Source organism: Podarcis pityusensis (assembly GCF_964106645.2).
Source record: "Podarcis pityusensis genome assembly, chromosome: 8".
NCBI lineage: Eukaryota > Metazoa > Chordata > Lepidosauria > Squamata > Lacertidae > Podarcis > Podarcis pityusensis.
This window is the reverse complement of record NC_138033.1, coordinates 50,096,109-50,114,868: the sequence shown is the minus strand read 5'-3', so window position 1 is coordinate 50,114,868 and position 18,760 is coordinate 50,096,109. Positions and strand designations below refer to the sequence as shown.

The following is an 18,760-nucleotide window of genomic DNA, read 5'->3' as shown; positions in this document are numbered from 1 at the left end:
AATTGCAAACAGGTTCTGGGGCTGAGCCCCTGGGTTGACTTGGCTCACATTTTAAGGGCAGGTCCAAACCATAAATTTAAAACACACCTGACACACATTTAAAGTGCATGACTTCCCCCCAAGGAACCTGGGAACTGTAGTTTGTTATGGGTTTGGGGAGTTGTGGTTCTGTGAAGGTAAAATACCATCCCCAGGATTCTTTGGGAGAAGTCATGTGTTTTTAATGTTTTGATTATATTTATGCTTTTTATATGTGTTGGAAGCTGCCCAGAGTGGCTGGGCAACCCAGCCAGATGAACGGGGTATTATTATTATTATTATTATTATTATTATTATTAAAATGTCTAGTGTGGATCTGCCCTAAGCCCTGTGTCTGGTGTAACCATGGCGGGAAAAGATTAAGACAACTTTGTGGCATGTAACCTCCACCCCCCCTCCCGCCGCCGCTGCAGAGAGGACAGGCCTGCTTTGCAATGCCAGGAAAGGCTTCGGAGCCAAAGGGACTCCAAGCAAGGCTGGGGAGTCTCCTCTCCGTCTCCTTGGCCTCAGCCGGAGCTGCCTTTGGAGCTGATTTATAGCCGGCAAAGCTCGTGTTTGTTGGCCCGAACTCAGCTGCATGCTGGGAATGGCGTTGAGAAGGAAGGCGGCCCTGCTGGGGCTGAGGTGGTTCTCTCCCTGGCTCCTTTCCAGAGTTCTTTCCACAACGTGTAACTCTTTGGATGCGGGGCAGGGAGGGGGGAGAGAGCTTTCAGCAAATATGGGAAATGACCCACACTGAAGGCCCGGCATGGGGGTTTCTTGCAGATGGGGTGGCCAATGCCTGGGAAAGCTGCTTGCACCTCCTGGAATTGCAGACAGCAGCTTGGCATTTTGGGAAGGGCTTTGTGCAAGGCAAGTTATCGGTTCAGGGATATACCCAGGACCGAGTCCTCCACCCCCTCTTCCCACCCTCGCAGAGTGGAGATCAGGGCAATTTATTCATCATTACTATCATTGACAAGTAAAGATGACTCTTGGCTCCTTCCGCCCTTGGCATTGCTTATTGGCAAAGGAACACAGAGCTCATCAATGAGCAGGAGGAGCGAGAGGGAGGCAATCCAAGGGTGGCTGGCAAGAGGGGCTCTTTCTAACTGGCTGGGCGAGCGGATGGTGAATTTTTAAAACAGCAAGCGTTGAAGGGAGCTGTTAGTTATTTACCTGTTGCATTGATATCCCAGCGTTTTCCTCCAAGATGCTCAAGGTGTCCCGCATGGTTTCCCCCCTCCTCAATTCCTCCCCTTGACAATCCTGTAAGGTAGGCCAGACCAAGAGGCAGTGACTGGCCCAAGGTCACCCAGTGGGTTTCACAGCTGAGTGGGGGGTTGAACCCTGGTCTCTCCCAGGCCCTAGTCCAGCATTCTATAGTGGCTGTCAAGTTGAGATGATGATCAGTTGCTAGGGTTTCCCTATGTGTGGGAGAGAAATTTCATTCATTTTGCATTTCAAGGCGAACCTGCTTAATTTGTACTATGTGAAAAAATATGCAAACTGAAACATAGCAATCCTTCGAAAGCCACACTTTTCTAAATTTTGCAGTGCGGTTCTCTAGTTGAAGTATGGTGCACAAAAATGCATATACTGAGGTAAAGTGTCCATGAAAATGTAAATACCAATGAAAATAGAAATGCCTTCTTTTAGGGGAGATCACTTTGCAAAAAAGTGTATATTAGGCAAAATTGCATATGAAAACAGGTATATTAGGAGAAATTCCCATCAATATACTAATGAATTTTCATGGCAATTTTTTTTAATGGCAAACTAATGTGGAAATGTGGAAGACTTAGAATTTGAAAAATGGGGGGAAACGGAGATGGTCAAATTCTCCCACCCTTTAATTTCCCCCTCCCTGCCACATCATTGTGGGAGGAGAAACTGTAACAGCCATAATTATGAAATAAAAAAATAAAATTTTGTGGGTGCTTCAGAGATGGATCCCATGTTTATGTTAATCATTCATTCATTGATACAGTTTCTAAACCCTCTTCATCAAAGCAACCCCAGTGTGATTTGCACAACTATACAATTGAAACTTAGGTAGGTAGGTAGGTAGGTAGGTAAGTAGAAAGATGATAGATAGATAGATAGATAGATAGATGATAGATATAGATATGAATAAAATTGTTTAAACATAAAGGGGTGTAGCCAACTAAGTTTTACTCAAAGTAGACCCACTGAAATGAATAGACCACTGATAGGCCATTTCTTCAAAATGGGGTCTACTCTGCATAGGACTAATATTGCATACAACCCAATATTTTAAATTTTAAAAACCAAATGTTGCAAGATGTGGAGGTTGTGTTCAGGAACCCTGGAATTATTATGGGGTCGAACAGCTGGGGACACTGAGAGCTCAACTGCAGATTATCTACAGAATTTCCGAGGCCCCGTCCCCAGCATCTCCATGTAGGACCAGGAATACCCCAGCCTGAAACCTTAGAGAGTCTCTACCAGTCAGTGTAGGCAATACTGAGCTAGATAGACCAGTGGTCTGGGCTTGGTATAAGGCAGCTTCTGTGTTCCCAGGTTCTTAAGAGAAAGATATACCTTGCATGGAGTCAAGTCTTCATGAATGCCCATTGAAGCCAGACTTCTCCTCCATGTGAAGGGTTTCCATGCCACCTGTATCCATAACAGAGAGCCTGCCATACGATCATGTATGATCACTTATGTTCAGCTCCAGCTTAGGTTGCCTCCTCTGCGAACCCCAGTGATATCTTCCTTTGGCTAACATCACAGCTTTATTTAGCCTGGACTGTGCACATTGTGTGTGTGTGTGTTCAATTAATCGTGCAACAGTTGCAGTGCATTTGGAATGCGCCACAGATTAGAGTTTTTATCAGCCGCGCAACCGTCTGCAGAGAAGCTCTGTGCTGGTCTCATAGAGGCAGTGTCACCTCGAGGAGATGCTGGCTGACCCCAAGCCAGGGCGGCGAAGGGGAGGCTTTCCTTCTTTGGTCCTCATCTGGGTCTTGGCAGGGCCCTGCCGGCGCGAGGCTCAGTGACGGAGTGCCACAGCTGCCCTCGCACTTGCGCTGAGCCATCAAACTCAACTGCATCCTCTTTACTTTAGGAAAGAGAGAAATGAACTTGGCGGCCTCCAAAGTCAGAGGCAGGTGCCTTTCCTTACGGCCCGGCAGCTGTTCTTGTGGGCTGGCTGCTCCTCTGCCATTTACCTCTCGTCTCCCAGCCCACCTCGTCCCTCCCATCCTGATAACACTTCCACAACTCACATTCATCACCCCCCAAAAGCAGGATGGCTTTTTGGAACCTCTGAGCGGTTCAGAGGCTGCATGACACCGAATTGGGGCAGGGGCTACCACCAAGGGATGGCCATTGCCTTTGAGGCTTCCTTGTGTGAGCTTCTCAGGAGGAGAGGATCACCTGGTCGGCCACAGCTGGACTAGATGAGGCTTTGGTCTACTTGAGAAGGGCTCTATGTATACATTATATACATTGCTTTTGATGTTGCTACATGGGATCCGCAACAAAACATTGCAGTGTGCTCCTGTTCAGCGTACCTGCCAGTGAGCCAGCCAGACGTGCCCTCATCACGGATACTGCATTGCACATACCCCCACCACAGTTTGCATTTTTATTTCTGGCGCTGGGAAATTTCCCATGGCTGCTGAGCTGTTTGTCTAGGAGTATGTTTGCTTGCTGCTCAGGAGGGAATGTGGTCCTCAGACTGAAAATGCTTCCCCATCCCTGGTGTGGCTGAAGCGGGCATCAGTATGAATCGTGTCTTCCCTGGGGGCTTCCATCCTAAATATTCCCTTTCTTGTTTCCTGGGCAGTATCTTTGCCTCTGACTCTCCTCACCTGTACCTCCTCCCCTCCCCTCCCTCTCTCTGTTCTGCAGGTAGTACGGAGATCAAGGCAGCAACGATGCCTGACTCACCGGCCGACGTGAAGACGCAGTCCCGATCCACGCCCCCCAACATGCCACCGCCCTCACCAGCCGTCACGCAGGGAGCAACGCGACACCCCACCTTCACACCAAACCCTAGTGAGTAGTCAAGTCAACACCATGCCCAGTGATGGGCATCAAAAATGGCAAAGGAAACAGAAACGGTGGCCAGGGGGTGGAGGTGGGGAATCAAAGGTCTCTCCTGATATGGTGTATTATTATTATTATTATTATTATTATTATTATTATTATTATGTTTACACCCTGTCGTTCCTCCAAGTTGCTCAAGGTGATGTACATAGTTCTCTTCCTCATTTTATCAGCACGAGAACCAGGGGGCAGCTGCCTCAGGTGGCAGAATCCAAGGGGCGCCTTGGCAGGTATGCACCACAGCTAGAGAAGCAAGGAGAAGCAGTGGCTTCCAGCTTCTAGTGAGATCCCGCAAGAGCCCTGTTAGAGGCCTTCAGAGGTCTTGCACAATCGTCCTGAGACCACAATATATAAGGCAGAGCGCCTCACTTACCAGGGTCTCCAAAGGCCTCCACGCAACCTTATGGGGCTCTTGCAAGGTCTTGGTGGAACCTGGAAGCAGCAGTTGCACAATGCTAAGCAAGGCTTGAGCTTCCCCATTGCTGACTTATCTGCCTGCGCTCTATCCTTGTGGCCTGTTTGCTTCCAGAACTGAAGCAGACTGAAAAACTTACATACGTTCCCTCCCGCACACATGCTATTTCCACTCTGCAATGACCTGTACAGCAGGAACTGTGGGCTGCGGCTGTTCATTAGCCTTTCTGAGAGGCAAAACAAAAAACAAAAACCCGACCCAAGCAGAGGACTTTGCGCTTAAGAGGACTTTGCAGAAACGGAATCTAGCCAGACCCATTTCCCCGCTTTATCCGCAAGCTCTTTTCCTCTGGCATGGAGGTTCCGGTTGTCATCAGGACCCGGAGCTGCTTCGGATGCCGGGGCGGGTGGGTGGGCTTGGATGCTGTCCACCTCCACCCTCGCCGCTTCTCGCCTCTTGATGCATCGCCTTTCAAGCGAATGGCAGTGCCAGATGGCACCACATTTGGAGTGCCAGGAAAGCAGCCCTCCCCCTTCCCCGTTGATGCGGATGCCAGCCGTCTCCGCTTCTGCTGCTCATGAGCGATGCTGCGATTCGCAGCCAGAAGGTGCATAAGGAAGCAAAAAGGGAGAGGGCAGTTGAACCCCAAGCAGAGAGCAAAGGCAACAGCAGCACTCAGGATTATTTTCAAAAAGGACGGGTGCCAGGGGCCCAGGTCTTGCTAGAATCCAGACCTCTGAGCTCCAATGTAAGGTAATGCAGATCTCAGTGGGAGAACATCTGCTTTGCATGTAGAAGGTCCCAGATGCAATCCCCACTAGCATCTCCAGGTAGGACTGGGAACGAGTCGCTGCCTGACACCCTGCAGGGCCCCTCCCTGGCAGTGTACACAATGCTGAGCTCAACGTACGAATGGTCTGATTCAATATAAGGCACCTTTCTATGTTTCACTGTGTGGATATTCTGCAAGCAGAGCAAACTACTCTGCACATGCTCAGAGGGAAGATTGTTTCACCAGAGCCCCGGTGTTGAAACTAGATTCCAAACCCTGTTTAAACAAGGCTGCAGAGCAGTAAAGTTAAGCATTGCATGGCTTAGCTGTAGCCATGCTAACCCCCCCATGGGATTTCCACCAGTCATCAAAGGCCTGCCCTACCATTAGGCAGGGTAACTAACTCAGGCAGCAGGTGCTGGTGAGGCAGCAGTAGCAGCCTCTGAGGCCGTTTCCTTCTGATAAGAGGACAGAACTGTGTCACCTAACCTGCACCCAGGAATGACCCATTCTGGTTTGCCTCCTGAGCAGTGTTAGAAACCAAGATATGAAAGCTAGGAGCTAAATGGTGCCTTAAACCTAGGTTATCGGCGCAACAACGGAATGACTAGGTGCACTTTTTTTATAACAAGAATACAAAGCTGAAAATGAATGAACTGCAGCTAAAATATTATGTTCAGGGTCTAGTCTTTCCTTGCCCACCCCCCTAATATTCTTAAGAGGGTCTCTTCTCCAGTCTTCAGAGAGTAGCTGGAAATTGGGGGGGGGGGGGGGACAGAAAAAGCTCCTCCCTTCCTTCCACTCTGCAGTTTTAATCTGAAATCTTAGGCGCAGTACTGCGCCCAGAACTCAGAAAGTGCTTGCACTAATGAAATTCCCTGTCGCAAAATGTGCCTAGAACAATGGGAGTTTCAAACACGGCTCCTGAGGTGAAACAAGAAAGTGCCACCCACACTGCTGCCCACTATCCCCCCCCCACACACACTGCACTTGCTAAATCCTTGCTTACCAGGGTCATGCAACTGCGGCTTCTGCGTTCTTGCAAGATTTTGGGGGAGTTCTTTTAGATCTCGCCAGAACCCAGAAGTCACAAGCATGTCTCCTTGCTCCTCAGTTCTCTGGCAACAGGAGAGGTTGGGGCACCTGAGGGGGCTCACCTCTTGTGATTCCACAGCTGTCTCAGTTTGGCCCTGCCTGCACCCCATAAGCTAGTTTGCTGCCTTCAAATTGCCAGGGCTGAAGGAGGATTCAGTAGCCAGCCCAGGCAGCCTGTGTATGTGCAGGTGTGTGTGTGTGTGTGTGTGTGAGAGAGAGAGAGAGAGAGAGAGAGAGAGAGAGAGAGAGAGACCATCTTCTCCTTTGCCTCGGGCAGCAAAAATGCATTTCTCTTGCCTGAGGGTCACCCCCATTTGCAAGGCAGAGAATCGCCCCATCCAGTTGCCCGCCAGTGCATAATGCACAGTTTGCATTGGGCCGCGAAACGCTCGGAGTGCCACAAGTGCAGCCTAAGCAGCAGGAAGGGAGTCTGCACCCCCACTCCTTTCACAGATGGGAGCCTTTCCTCCATCCACAGATAAAAGATCCAATGGCAGATGGGCGGCTATATCCGCAGGCGCAGCACATCGATGCCGAAAGCCCTGAAATAGTTGTGACTATAATAGCCTGCTCCCCCAGATTCCTTTGCCCTTCAGCTGCAAGGAAGCCACGCAGCCCAGGTCAAAATTAACTTCTTCTTGCTCACAATCAGAAAGAGCAACACATGCCCACCCCCCTTACCTCCACATTGAGCTACAAAGTCTCCTCCCTTCTGAAAAGAAATGCCTTTTTTTGTATTGCACCTTGCCGGGGGGGGGGGGATAGTCTCTCTGTGTGTCCCCTGCCTCCCCAATTCCGAGTGGCAGTTCCAAGTCAGCTCCAGCCTTTGCTTTTTTTTTTTTGGAGCCAGATGTTCTCTAATTAGAAATCGGATTCTGCTCGTCTGTGATCTGATGGGGTTTGCTTTTAATCGCTCTCGGTAGCAGATGCAAAGGCGCTTTTGAGCCAGTCTGCTGTGTTTTCTGAAAAGGGTCTGCTGCTGCTCTCCCCTCCCCCCTCTCAAAAACAACAACCCTTCTTGCAATAGCTGACCCTGGGAGGACTAGCCTTTCCTCCCTCCCTCCCCCCCCCCAAGTCCCCATCCCGCCACCACCCCACAGTGATGCTGTGTATGCATTTAAAGCGCTTAGAGGTTAGGGAAGAGAGAAGGATTGGAAGCTGTGACTTTTGCACTTAATTCGAGGGGATATTAGCAAACAGCTGGTGTTGTGCCCTTACTAAAGAGCTCTGCTAAGATGTTCAGCCTAAACTGGGCAGCTTTAATAACCACCTAGCCTGATGGTTTGCCACCCGAGAGCTATGGCAGAGACTTGGCCCATCCCAGGATCCCACAGCCAAGGAGCAAGATGCCAGTGGCAGATTTCCCAGCCAGATGGTGGCTGCTGAGAGCACACGGATGTGCAAAGGAGGACTTGGAGTCTATGAACTGCTTGGTTCCTCTCTCCCCAGATCCTTTTTATTATGGGAATCTTCCCAAGGAAAGCTATATGCCAGAGTTATCTTTCCAGCACTTATAAGCTCACTAAAGATATTTTGTCAGCCAGGGATGGAGAAATCAGTGTACAAGGAGGCAGGTCCCTGCCCAAGGAGCATACAGTGAAGAAATTTGACACTGGTGAATTGGAAGGAAGGAGAGGCAGGGACAAAAAGGGGAGCCATATATGGTTGTTTCAGTTACATAAAGGAAGGCTTGTTTACAGAGTTACCATTACACCATAGGGCATGGGAACCTCGGACCTGTTATTCCAGCTCTGATGTCAACAAGCAAGTTGCAATGGTTACTAATGATGTCCTACCTCCCCTTCTGCTGGAAACTGCAGCAGGGGAGAGGGCTGTTGTGCTCAGGACCGGCTTGGAGGCTTCCCGGGAACATCTGACTAGACACAGTGAGAACAGGATGCTGGGCCAGATGGGCCACTAGTGGGCCTGATCCAGCAGGCTCTTCTTATGTTCTTACATCTTGAACTGGTTCTGAACCGGACATGCTTGTCAGTTCTGTAGCCCAAGTTCCCTTAATCCATCTGACCCTTTCTGATCAAGCCAGTCCTTCTCCTTTGTTCTTATGTCATAGTGAACCAGGCTTGTTGCATGAGGAAGCGAGGGGCAGGGGTGGGGAGGACACCACACACCCTCTGTAGATTTTCTTTGCCACATTGGTGGAAATCAGAGGTGCTCTACACTCCCACGCCCCTTCCTTCTCTTAATTTCTGTTGTATGTTTTTTAATCTATACAGCATCCGCCAACCTGGTACCCTTCTGCTGTTTTAGACCACATATCCCATCAACCCCAGCTTTGCTGGCTGAGGCTGATGGGAGTTGTAGTCCCAAACAGCTAGAGCATACCAGATCAGGAAAGGCTATTCTATACTTTCCAAGTGTTTGTTAATACTGACGATCACGTCCCTATCTTGTGATCAGCACCGTATGCATTTTGCATTGTTCGTTGTTATAAATCTTTTCTGGTTTTAAATTGCTTCTATTTGTTGTATTTTATCTGGCTAAATCGCTTTGAAACTCTTCTACAAAGCGACCGATACATGCACTTAATTAATAATAAAAAACCAGTACAGCTGTTGGAGAGCTGTTCACCAGGCTTCAGCACAAAGTCCATTAACCTGGAAAGTGGGTTGTTGCCAGGCAGATTTCTTATCTAGAAAACAAACAAACACATCCACATGGTTGTGCTTTCTAGAACAGGTCCCATTTCAGCATGGAGCTGGCTTTATGGCATGCATAGCTATAGACCAAGGGTGGGGACCTATCTCAGTCTGAAGGACTCATTCCTTTCCTGACAACCTCAAGGGCTGTATGCCAGTGGTGGGCGGGGCCAGAGGCAAAAGTGGGTGGAGCAACAAATGCAAATATTAGAACCAATTTTCTACTCGTGCATCCCTCTCTAGCCTCCATTCAGATGAGCAAAAAGCATTATCAGAGTTCAAGGACACATTCTAGCTGGAAAAAATATATTCCCAGGGTGCAAAGCAATGCCAGTGAGGTGTGTAGTCTGGGGAGAGTTATTCAGGCCAGATACAGAGGCCTAAAGGAGATGCCACCCAACCTTTCCACCTGCCCACAGGCACTCTAGGCACCTGTGCAGATTTGGGCCCCCAATCCTTTTGAGTATCTGGCAGCAACACCCCTAATCAGCAGGCCAAAGAGCAACCATTTGTGAGTCTCCAATGTCAGCAAGACAGTGAGTTGTCAGCGCTCGGCTCCTTCAGTTGAGATAACACCATACCATTCAACATTTCTCCAATGAAAATAGGTACATCCTAAGGAAAAGCAGGACATTCTGGGATCAAATCAGAAACCAGGACAGCTTCTGTGAATCTGGGACTGTCCCTGGAAAATAGGGAGGGTCTGTAATACGGGCAGGCAAGCCACACTAATTTGGCAATCTAGGAAGCTGGGAGTGGCTTCCTTCAATCTGCATTGCAGTTTATGAAGCTGGTTTAGCATAAGCCTCTTGGCACAACCTTAGTCTTTGTTTGGGGATTGCATGACCAACCCATATCTTTCCAGGACACCCTCAGGCGGATGGGACAGTATTGGTTAAGAGTTTTGCCCTTGCAACTAAACTCACACACTGGAAGGAAATCTCTCAGCCAAGATGGATAAGTTTAAGGCCCTGCCTAGCTACTGTCCCAGCCCTGATCAGGGACTTCAGGAAGGAAGCGCCCTGCCACCTCTGGTCTCTCCTGATAGCGTATGTTTTATTTTGCTTGCAGATCGTGAAGCTGGGCCGCCGATGTTTCTGCCCCGCGGCCGTTTTCATGGTTGCTTGAAATGGTCCATGGTGTGTCTCTGTAAGTAAAATGAAACGTGCCCGTCAGCAAGAGACGCAGAAGCTGTAGCTCAGCTTTGCTTCCCCTAGAGCAGGGGCGGGGGAAACCCGAGGGCCACATTCTCTTCAGGGGAACCTCCCAGGGGCCGCATGCCTGTGGTGGATGAAAGTGGGTGCAACAATGCATGTTGATTTTACCTTTGTACAGTAGGCAAATTTTGACACATACTCACATGATCTGCTATCTGGGCAAGCAGGAGGCCTGATCAAAGTTCAAGGACACATTCCAGCCAGGGGGGGAAAAAGCTCAATAAGGGTTTGAAGCAAGACCAGAGAGGGTATGGCTAGGGAGGGTGTGGCCTGGGGGGAAAGTCCCAAGAGCCAGACACAGAGGTCTGGAGGGCCACATTTGTCCCCCAGATCTGAGGTTGCTCACCTCTCCCCTAGGTAAATACAGGAGGGGAGCAAATGCACTTTTGCTGGAGTTGGTGCAGACAGTGTTGTCTATAGGGTGCTGCCCCATAGGTTGGCAACCCCCCCCCCCCCATTTCACTCTCAGAGGGTTCCCAGTTGGCCAGCATCACAGGAAATCTTCTTCTTCTCCCTACCTCTTTGTAATGTCCTTTGGGTGTATCTCATTTCACCTGCCTCACTGTTAGGGGGTAGGCAATTTTAAATTTGCGTACATTTAGTCAGTTGGCATCTTCAATTGAGTAATGGCAAATCGTTTGTAAAGAATCTTTGTAAAGACAGACACCAAGAAAGCTGCACCTTCTGTCCTGGAGGCACCACCTCCCAATGCTTCAGGTATAGTGGGAGCATTGTGGTTGGTCAGTGAAGAAAGTGGGGAAACTTTTATCATGCTCTGAGGCACCTGCTTGTGTTGTTGTTACTGCCTGCTAGAGGCCTTCAGCCACAGAATGGACTAGTTAGTCCAAATCAATAAATAAAACTCAACTCCTTTCTCTTATTCTTTATTTACTTCAGTAATATTCCACTCAGAAAGTCAGTTGCCTACTTTGCTCCACATTCTTCAAGTACCTTGCCTCTGGGCCCTCTGCCCCTAATCTTTCCATCAGTCTAGGATCTTTTCCCACTTCTTATCCCACCCCACAAAGATGTGCCTGCCCCTAAGACCTGTGTGGAATTTTAATCCCAGTCAAAATGACAATGTACCTTTCCCTCAGGTAAATTGGACTGCAAGCATTCTGATAGCCTTGCTTCCCTGGGCCAGTCGGAATGTTTGCAAACTTTCTGTGCCGTCATCACACCAGCTCAGTCAATTGGTGTCAAGGGGATTAACCACTGCGTGTGCAATACAGTGGTACCTCGGGTTACAAACACCTTGGGTTACAAACACTTTGGGTTACAGACTCCGCTAACCCGGAAGTAGTACCTCGGGTTAAAAACTTTACCTCAGGATGAGAACAGAAACTGTGCGGCGGCAGCAGTGGGAGGCCCCATTAGCTAAAGTGGTACCTCAGGTTAAGAACAGTTTCATGTTAAGAATGGACCTCAGGAACAAATTAAGTTCATAACCAGAGATACCACTGTGTATAATATGGACTAGGGATAATAGGTCTTGATTCAAATTCACCCTTCAAAAGAACAATGTCCAATTACAAGTTTTTCTTATGTACACAGAGTAGTGGCTGTAGCACACGGCCCATTCTGTGTCTTCAATTCCAACAGTTATCAAGGTGTTCCATTCTACTTCCCGTGCAGACTATTGCAAAATAATAGCTGTGTCTGTAGAATTGCTGGTGATCTCTGTGAAAATAATACAGAAGGTGTGTGTGTGTGTGTGTGTGTGTGTGTGTGTGTGTGTAATAGAGCACTGAGGAAGGAAGGAAACTTCATTGGCCAGTTTCCCCCACTGCGGTGAGATTTATTGCATTCCCATTGGTACAGTCCTAAATTTGCATCTATGCATATAAACTTGTCCATGCAAATATATTTTGGGAGCTACACTGGAGAGCCACAACCTGAACAAAGGATACAAAAGCATTAAACGAACTTTGCATTTTTTAATTTGCATAATTTGTGAATAAAAAAAGTTTCATAGGAGACAAGCGCCTGAACCCTGCCTCCCTTCCCCCACCGCCTGCCAAACTTGCAAGCTGACACATATGCCTTCACTTCTGCAAAGAGGCAGCAGCACACAGGCCCTCTTCGACCTCAGAGCAGATTGAGCACAGGTGCAGCCTAAGGACACCTTCCATTATTTCCCCAGTGCAATTAGGGCAGTTCGGCAGCTTGACGGCTGACGTGCCCCACTTTTTCCAAATATCCTTTCCCTCTTTTAGTTGAGGAGGACCCACAAACGCAGCTCTCCGCTGAGGAGGACCCACAAACGCAGCCCCCACCCCTAAAGCGTCAGAGACATATGCACAGTTTAACTTAGTAACACACCTGTCACTCGAATAAAAGCAGTTGTGGCCGAGAGGTTATTTTCGGCACCTCTTTAGCAAGCGGCGGTTCTCGCCCTGCCGGAGACTGAGCAGGAGCCCAGGAACACACGGCAAAAGCCCCGACGGCTGCGGTTTCCCAAGGAGGTGTCAGTGCCACAGCAGGAAAGGTTAGTGATTAGTGACGACTGAAACTAGGCAAGGCAAACTTGGCACCTTCCGAGGACTGCTCAGGATCTCTTTTTGGTCCCAAGAAGGATGCTGGGATTTGAGGCTCTGCCTCCAAGGCAGGGGACAGTGTCTGCCTGGGGCACATTGTTGTCTGCTCTTTCTCAGCCCTGACTGCGGAGAGACAGGCGTTTCTACATTTTCTGAGGGTCCTTGGGGAGGAGGGATGGCTGCTTGCAAGGGGGTGGGCAAACAAGTTAGGTTCTGACCTCTGATAAACAGGCTTTGCTCCTGTGGGGTTTTTTTAAACCTGCAACACCTGTTTGACTTGAGAGGATCAAAAGTTGAGAGAGAGAGAGAGAGAGAGAGAGAGAGAGAGAACCACAACATCTCTTTCATACCGCTTCAAAATCTGTCATTAGTTTCTGGCCTAAGAACACGTGTAAAAGTACAGGGCTGGAAGGCAGCTTTTGCAGTCTGGGAATATGTTGCCTCTGTTCAGCGCAGTAAGATTTGTTATTGTAGGCCAGCTTTTCAGCTCTTGTTTACTGCTTCAGGGTGGGGAGGTCAGCTGGGCGTTGGGGGGTAGCATCTTGTGTGGAAAGGTCTTGGAAGCAGTAGGGCTCGTCAGGAAGACAATTAGCCTTGGAATATGATTCTAGGATATTTATGGCACAATCCTATCCACACTTAGCTGGAGGGATTTGCTTCTTTGGAAAAACACTCCTTTTCTTGGAAGCACATCATCCCAAGAATGGGACTTGCTCCCTAGTAAATGGGATGTGTTTGCTTTTTAGAATCTTAGCATCAGGATATTACAGTTTCTGCCTTGACTCTTAGAGCACTGTTGCTTCTCTGGAGTTAGGCAGCCGGGTCCCAATCCACCAGAAAATGTCTCCTGCACAAGTCCCCGTTCACTTTAGTAACATTGCAGAGGACCAGACAGTGGTCAATAATCTGCCTTTGGGACATCTTTCTGCAGCCTGACAGTTCTGAGCAGGATTTAACCCTGTGCATTCCCTCCAGCTGGATAAGACTGTTTCATTCCTCTTGTTCCTCCCTCACTGACTAAGGGAAGCAGCTGGGGTCTTGTGGAGCTCAGACAAACCCATTTGAGAAGAGTGTCTTTAGGGTCGCTCTCTCTTTCAGGGAGGAGGAAAAAATACTGTTTGTTTGCATCTGCAAAATGATTTAAAAGTATGCCTCTTTCAAATGACCTAGCTTTCATGCACATAAAACCCCTTCAGGTAAAAAGCCAGCCCCTACTCCAAACCAGCAAGTGTTAACGCCACTGATCTTATTCCTTTTTCCAGGGATGCACATCTGCCAAGCTTGCTTGGTCTTTTTTTTCAACTGGTTTAGCATCTATATTTCACCACCACCTGAAAAGCTCATGGGGTTTGTGGGTGCTAAAAGACATAGCCTTCCCCTTGCCTGGGATCCTCCTGCAAAACCTCTCCCCAAAGGGCCATAGCCATTTTTGCAACTGTGTCCCATTGTTGACTAACACAGAGCCTCTGGGATCCACTATGATTTTCCCCCTTATCCCACAGTGCCTTACTATATGCAAGATTGCAATAGCAGACCCCCTCTTGTTACCGCTTTCTCTCTTTTTTCCTTGCAGTAATGAATGGAAGCAGCCACTCCCCGACGGCAATTAACGGTGCACCCTCCACCCCCAATGGCTTCAGCAATGGGCCTGCGACTTCCTCCACGGCCTCGCTGTCCAACCACCAACTCCCTCCGGCCTGCGGGGCACGCCAGCTGAGCAAACTGAAGCGCTTCCTGACCACGCTGCAGCAGTTCGGCAACGACATCTCGCCGGAGATCGGGGAGCGCGTTCGTGCCCTGGTGCTGGGCCTCGTGGTAAGCTTGCAGCCTGCGCACTCTGCCCTTGGCGGCGAGATCCCTGTCTTCTGTCAGAGATCCCTTGCTGGCGGGGGGACCTGGTAGCCATTGCAGCTGGTTGAAATACTTTTTGCAAAGAAGGCAGCAGTGGGTGGTGTTAAACTGCAATGCCGTTACTCTGCTCATTACACCTGCTACAGATGCACTGCGGAGATTTGGGGCACCTTAAAGCAAGGCTGGGAAACATCAGGGCCAGGGGGGAAATATGGCCCTTCAGGGGACTCTTCTCAGACCTTACCCTACAATGGTCCTGCTCTGCAGCCTGTTTGAGTGCTTTGACTGGCTGGAATGTGTCCCTGAACTGGGATCCTGCCTCTTGCATGCATGGATGGGAGGAGTGTGGGGTGTGGATTATCCACAAACCTCTGACTCTGACCGCACAAAGGTCACATCTGTCGCTCCATCTACACCTGCCTTTGGCTCCACTGGCACGTGGTCCCCAAAAGGTTGCATGGGAAGAAATCCGGCCCTTGGGCTAAAAAGTGTTCCCCACCGCTGCCTCGGATGCAAACACATTTATTAGAGCGTAATCTGGGGTCCCTTTCACCAGATGCATGCTAACCCCCAAGATTCTTTGTCATTTGCACTGCAACAGATTCATACTCTGGAAGTTATGGTTACTTAGTTGTAATTACTTTGCTTAGCTGGACAGGGTTATGTCATCCGATACAAAAAAAATTAAGTGCCCTTGCCCCTGCCAAATTGTCAGCAAGGCAAGCAAACCATATCCATATTATGGCAGGGGTGTTGCCAGTTTCTTAGTGGCTCTTGTGCCTTTAGCAACTGAGCTGCAAATGTAAGCCAGTGATTTGTGCTGATATCCATGCTGCGCAAAACAAGAAGGAAAGGGTGGAGTCCTTTGAGGGAGAGCAGGAGACCTCTGGGTGATGTGGGGGACAGTGGAGGAGGGAAGGTCATTGGCAGAGATGTGTACGAACACAGAGGGCCTAATGAGGCATTACTAAATGTGTGACTTCCAATTGCTTGTATCATTTTCCTTAACAATCAACCAAGAGATATTTTTTTAATGGGCCCTCACCTTATAAGGAGGAGAGGAGTTTCCCCCCCCCTTTCCTCCCCAGCCATGATTTCTGCCCAAATCACCCCCTCAGTTCTGCAATTAGTGACAGGTAATAAGCTCCCATTGGCACCATGGGAGCTTTCCCCCCATATCACTAATTGCAACATGGCAGGGGCATCAGTTTTCATGAATACACAGTAAAAACTCCCTATTCAATGCGGTTCTGATAAAAACTGGGGGTGGGGCAGCACTTATGATTAAAGAACCCCAATATGATTGACAGCATCCGTTTAAATCACATTTAGGAGACATAGGAAGCAGCCTTTTACTGGTCTATCTAATTCAGTGTTGTCTGCACTGACTGGAAGTTGCTCTCTAGGATTTCAGATAAGAGTCTCTCCTAGCCCTACCTGGAGATGCCGGGGATTGAATTTGGAACCTTCTGCATGCAAAACAGATGTTCCACCAGAGAGCCATGGCCCCATCTCCAAAGTTAAGTTCAGCTTAACTATGGTTTAAAGGCAAGCATGCTGGTGCATGGAGAGAAAATTGCCACACTTCCATTCCACCAGGGTGCTGCGGTGGTTTAAAGTAAGGTACGAGCCAGACCAGTGAAGAGAATTTGCTGGACAATGAATCCACAGTCCTCAGTATCGTTGACCCCGTGCTGTTTCTACTTTGCAGAATTCCACGCTGACCATTGAGGAATTCCACTCCAAGCTCCAGGAGGCCACAAACTTCCCTCTGCGTCCTTTTGTCATCCCATTCTTGAAGGTACACCCTTTATAAGACTTCTGTCTTGCACAACTTGAACTTATACCAGCTTCATAATTTTGGGGAGGTTCTTTGTTGCATAGGCACCTTTTCACACAGCTGAATGCAGGTTGGATCCTAGAATGCTTGGGCCAACTTGTTCTCTCTCTCAGAGGCACCTAGACACCATTGTGTCAGGTCCTGGCAGATCCTTCCCCTTGGAAGAAGTTGATGGTTTCCAGGAACCATCATCTACACATGAAGGTTGGTTGGTTCTCTAATTCCTGGACTGGTCAAGACACGTCCTGGAACACTGGAAGCTATCTTACACTGAGCCAGTTCACTACCCCTTCTGGTTAAGTACTGTCTAGACCAGCTACATACAAAGCAGATGTTCTACCCTTCCCTCAAACAGAATAATAAGATTCCAGTCCTCATGGTTCTTAAGAAAAGACTGGTTAAAATGGGACTAGAGGAATCTACCTGCTCCTGAGTCAGACCCTTGTTCTAGCTCAGCATTACCTAAACTGTCTGGCAGCAGCTCTCCAGGGCTTCAGGCAGGGGAAACTCCCAGCCCTACCTGAAGATGCCAGGGATTGAGACCTTCTCTCCCACTGAGCTATGACTCTTTTTGCGAGAGGGATCAGATGGGTAGGCTGTTTTCTCCTATGGAGACTAGCAGCAGCTCCCGAGGGAGGCTTACCGCAAGCTTTGGAGCTGATTACACAATTAAAAATGTTCAGGATGTGTCATCTCAAAGGTAAGATCCGCCTCACTATCTAATGTCAGGGCTGGCCGTGACACCCCCCCCCAACCCTTCATTCCTTTCCTTCTCACTCCCACCGCATTGACTTCTGCTGCATAGCAAGGTCTGCTGTTTTCAGAAAACAAATCCTCTTTGCAATGGCCAGGACAGAGAGACTATATCAAGCAATTGTCTCTGAGCTTTGATCAGCGTCTTCCCATGTCTCTCTCTTGCTTAGTGCCAGGCCTATCCTGCAATCTGAGGATCTGTTGAGCCCTGGCATTTCTGTAGAAGCAAGCAAGACGGGATCTCTCTAGCAGAAGTTGCAAAGGCTGCTCTCAGCTGCCCTTGTTTATCAGAGAGGCATGAAAGACAGAAGACTTGCCTTTTGCCTCTTCCCCACCCCCACCCTCCCACTTATCTGGGGCTGTGATTTCCATGGCTCTAGAGAAGCCGCAAAAAATATTTCCTGAGCAGAGAAGGTTTCCTGCTGACCCACGTAGCCCATCCAGAAATGCTGACCCAGGGTCAAACCACATGTTACGTTAAGCCTGTAAGTAGCGATGTGCAGTCTTTGCTGAACAGCAGTTGGAGGGGGCTGATCAGGATCGGGACCACCGAGCGGGAAAGCAAGGGAATGACATCCTTTACCTGCCTTAAGGCCCCAGTCCTCATCATCTCTTCCCTGCCTTGCCTCCCTCAAGGCTATTATTTAAGAAAGGAAAACAAGCATGCAATAGCTAGCTGCATGCTTGCTATAAGGTACCATTTGGCCCTAAGCAGAAACCCAAACTCTTTCAGATGTAGGCAAACTGGAACTTGCTAGAGTTTAGCCCTGCCTCTGAGTATGTGCAGAGTGCATTTTTCTCATCACCAATTACATGCTCTTCAACCATCCCATTTTAAGTGGAGCATCCTGGAATTACAGAAGTCATCCTGACTTCTGGTTAGATCCTGGAATGTCCCGTTTTTTGGTCCAACGCTTTGGCGCAAGCAGAGTGCCAGACCAAAAGAAGCTCATGAAAGTCACCTGGCTCCCACGAGAGCTTGGAACTAAAAAACAAGTGTCCCAATTTTGATCAGCGGGAAGTTGGAGGATATGCAATTAACCACAGAGAGGCACTGTATGTCTAGAATGAGGATGGAATGGCTTCCAGGCAGGTTTTCGATCCCTGGGGGGAAGAAGGAGGACACTCTGCACATGACCTTTAGGGGGATGCCTATGCTATGTTTTTTCTACTGTTGTACACGCTCAGCAATTTATCAGCTGCACTATTAAGAGCATAGGAAGCTGGCTTAAGCCCTGTCCGGTCATTGGGCCATCTAGCTGTGTGTTGCCAAAACTGATGGCCAGCAGCTCTTCAGGGTTTCAGGGGCAGAGAAGTCATTCCCAGGCATACTCGGAGACTGAATCTGGAACCTTTTTGCATCCAAAGCATGGGCATTTGTCACTTGATGTGGCCCTGCATGTAATGTTTTTTGGGTGTTTTTGTTTTTTTAAAAAACCAACCAATGCAAAGAGGCCTGAGACAGACTGGGACCATGGCAGCCCACCCAGCCCACGCTCTAATCCATTGAAAATCCATTTCCTACCAA

General features: G+C 48.8%; 1 protein-coding gene across 6 annotated transcripts in view; it reads left to right on the top strand.

Annotated features, from left to right (window-relative positions):
• The window catches only part of CBFA2T3 (CBFA2/RUNX1 partner transcriptional co-repressor 3), a 65,080-nt gene that overhangs the window by 32,688 nt on the left and 13,632 nt on the right, over window positions 1-18,760 (top strand). For 3 of the 6 annotated variants that reach the window (XM_081017804.1, XM_081017802.1, XM_081017803.1), the window contains exons 2-5: window positions 3,898-4,044; window positions 10,106-10,183; window positions 14,362-14,603; window positions 16,351-16,440. In XM_081017804.1, the coding sequence (XP_080873930.1) occupies window positions 3,924-4,044; window positions 10,106-10,183; window positions 14,362-14,603; window positions 16,351-16,440 (531 nt within the window). In that variant the 5' untranslated portion in view covers window positions 3,898-3,923. Of the gene's footprint in view, window positions 1-3,897; window positions 4,045-10,105; window positions 10,184-12,250; window positions 12,740-14,361; window positions 14,604-16,350; window positions 16,441-18,760 lie in introns of those variants that run through there. The other 3 variants (XM_081017805.1, XM_081017806.1, XM_081017807.1) reach the window with 2 other exon arrangements.